Below are 1604 nucleotides of genomic sequence, written 5' to 3' on the forward strand. Positions count from 1 at the left end.
GTATTGGACTCAATACAGCTGTGTTGTATTGAATCCAATACAAAATTATTTAAAATTTCCGGCCGCTCCTCCCGCCCGCACCGACACATGCTCTGACTTCACCGGGAAACCCCCAGAGATCGTCTCTGCCTTCGACGGCCAAAGACAGAAGACGTGTCCGGAGCAGCTGCGGGGACCAGCAGGACGCCGGGGGACATCAACTGAACAAAGTAAGTGGGGTTTTCTTATGTTTTGTGTTTTTGAATTTGGCGTTGGCGTGTAGCCGGCGTAACTCCGGCGTACCCCCGCCATCTTCGCGGCCAGCGTATTTCTGCCGCAGCCTGATGACATTGTCATCAGGGGACGGAAACCGCTGGACGCTGCTGTCGGATCGGGTGCTGACTGGAGTATAAGCCAAGGGTGACTTTTTCAGCACATTTTGGGTATATACAGTATATTATATAAAGATTTCTTTGTATTGTATTCAATACAGCTATTTTGCATGTTTTTTTGTACCCCGAGCCACACTCTGGAATACCGCCAGGGGGTTCATTTCCCAGCATTTTCAGTAGTGTACATATTGACATTTCTGGTTAAAGGGAGAAAAACTCTCAATACAAATAGAAATCTCTGAATACTTTCCTCTCCAGAAGATTGCAAGTTCAAACTCCCTTATGTTTAAACAATTGGAGTTAATCAGTTGAAACACTTTGGAGTGCCTGGTCCTTTATTGTATTTAATTGTTCCTCCAACCAATTCAGTGACAAGGCACTTTAAATGATAATAAAATATTTTTTGGATATCGTTTAAGCCATCTAAATACTAATCTGCTAAAATTTACTTGTTTTAGGTCAAGGGATTTTAATGACTTTTTAAAGAAATGCCTAGATAAAAATGTTGATAACCGCTGGACTACTGCCCAGTTGCTACAGGTAACAAAAAAACACAGACACTTTTTTATAGCAGATGTATTATGCTTTACATGTTACTAACTAAATTTCAATGTTTTCATTTGTAGCACCCATTTGTGTCAGTGGTTCATTCCAACAAACCAGTACGAGAACTAATTGCAGAAGCCAAGGCTGAAGTTTTGGAGGAAGTGGAAGATGTTAAAGATGAGGAGGAGGAGGAAGCAGAAACCTCTTTGGTTAGTGTTTCTGGTATTTTCTAAGTCTTTGGTTTTGGGATAGATTTGCCTTAAATTACCATTTTGCCCCCCAAATGAGTACGAGAGGTCGTGTGTGTGTGTGTGTGTGTGTGTGTGTGTGTATGTGTATATATATATATATATAATATTCAATTATATATATGTGTTAATTGAAATTAATTTGGATAGAAAGTGGGAGAGAGTTAGAACCTTTCTTGAGTTTTTATTGCTGTCTTTGTCCTCTATAAAGTGGTATACCACCTCACCCCTCCCATGTGACCTAGTAACCATTGGCAGAAGGATACATTGTGGGTTTTCTTCTGGGAAATTGCCCGAGACAACTATTTCTGAGATGACTGTTTAAGTAGGGATTTCTTCTAAAAGATTTCCTGTTACAAAACAAAAGCTAAAGGTAATTCCCAAGGTTTAAACCTATACCCTTTCTCAGTTTTAATCCATTCCCTGTATGTATGTATGT

The 1604-nt window shown here is 40.1% G+C and overlaps 1 protein-coding gene across 1 annotated transcript in view; it reads left to right on the forward strand.

Moving 5' to 3' along the window:
- The window catches only part of SLK (STE20 like kinase), a gene marked incomplete in the record, with an annotated part of 49344 nt that overhangs the window by 27287 nt on the left and 20453 nt on the right, over nt 1-1604 (forward strand). Inside the window, 2 exon segments of the mRNA XM_072424235.1 lie at nt 830-911; nt 998-1126. Coding sequence (XP_072280336.1) covers nt 830-911; nt 998-1126 — 211 coding nt within the window.

This window comes from Pyxicephalus adspersus, chromosome 10, assembly GCF_032062135.1.
Source record: "Pyxicephalus adspersus chromosome 10, UCB_Pads_2.0, whole genome shotgun sequence".
In the NCBI taxonomy this organism is placed as follows: domain Eukaryota; kingdom Metazoa; phylum Chordata; class Amphibia; order Anura; family Pyxicephalidae; genus Pyxicephalus; species Pyxicephalus adspersus.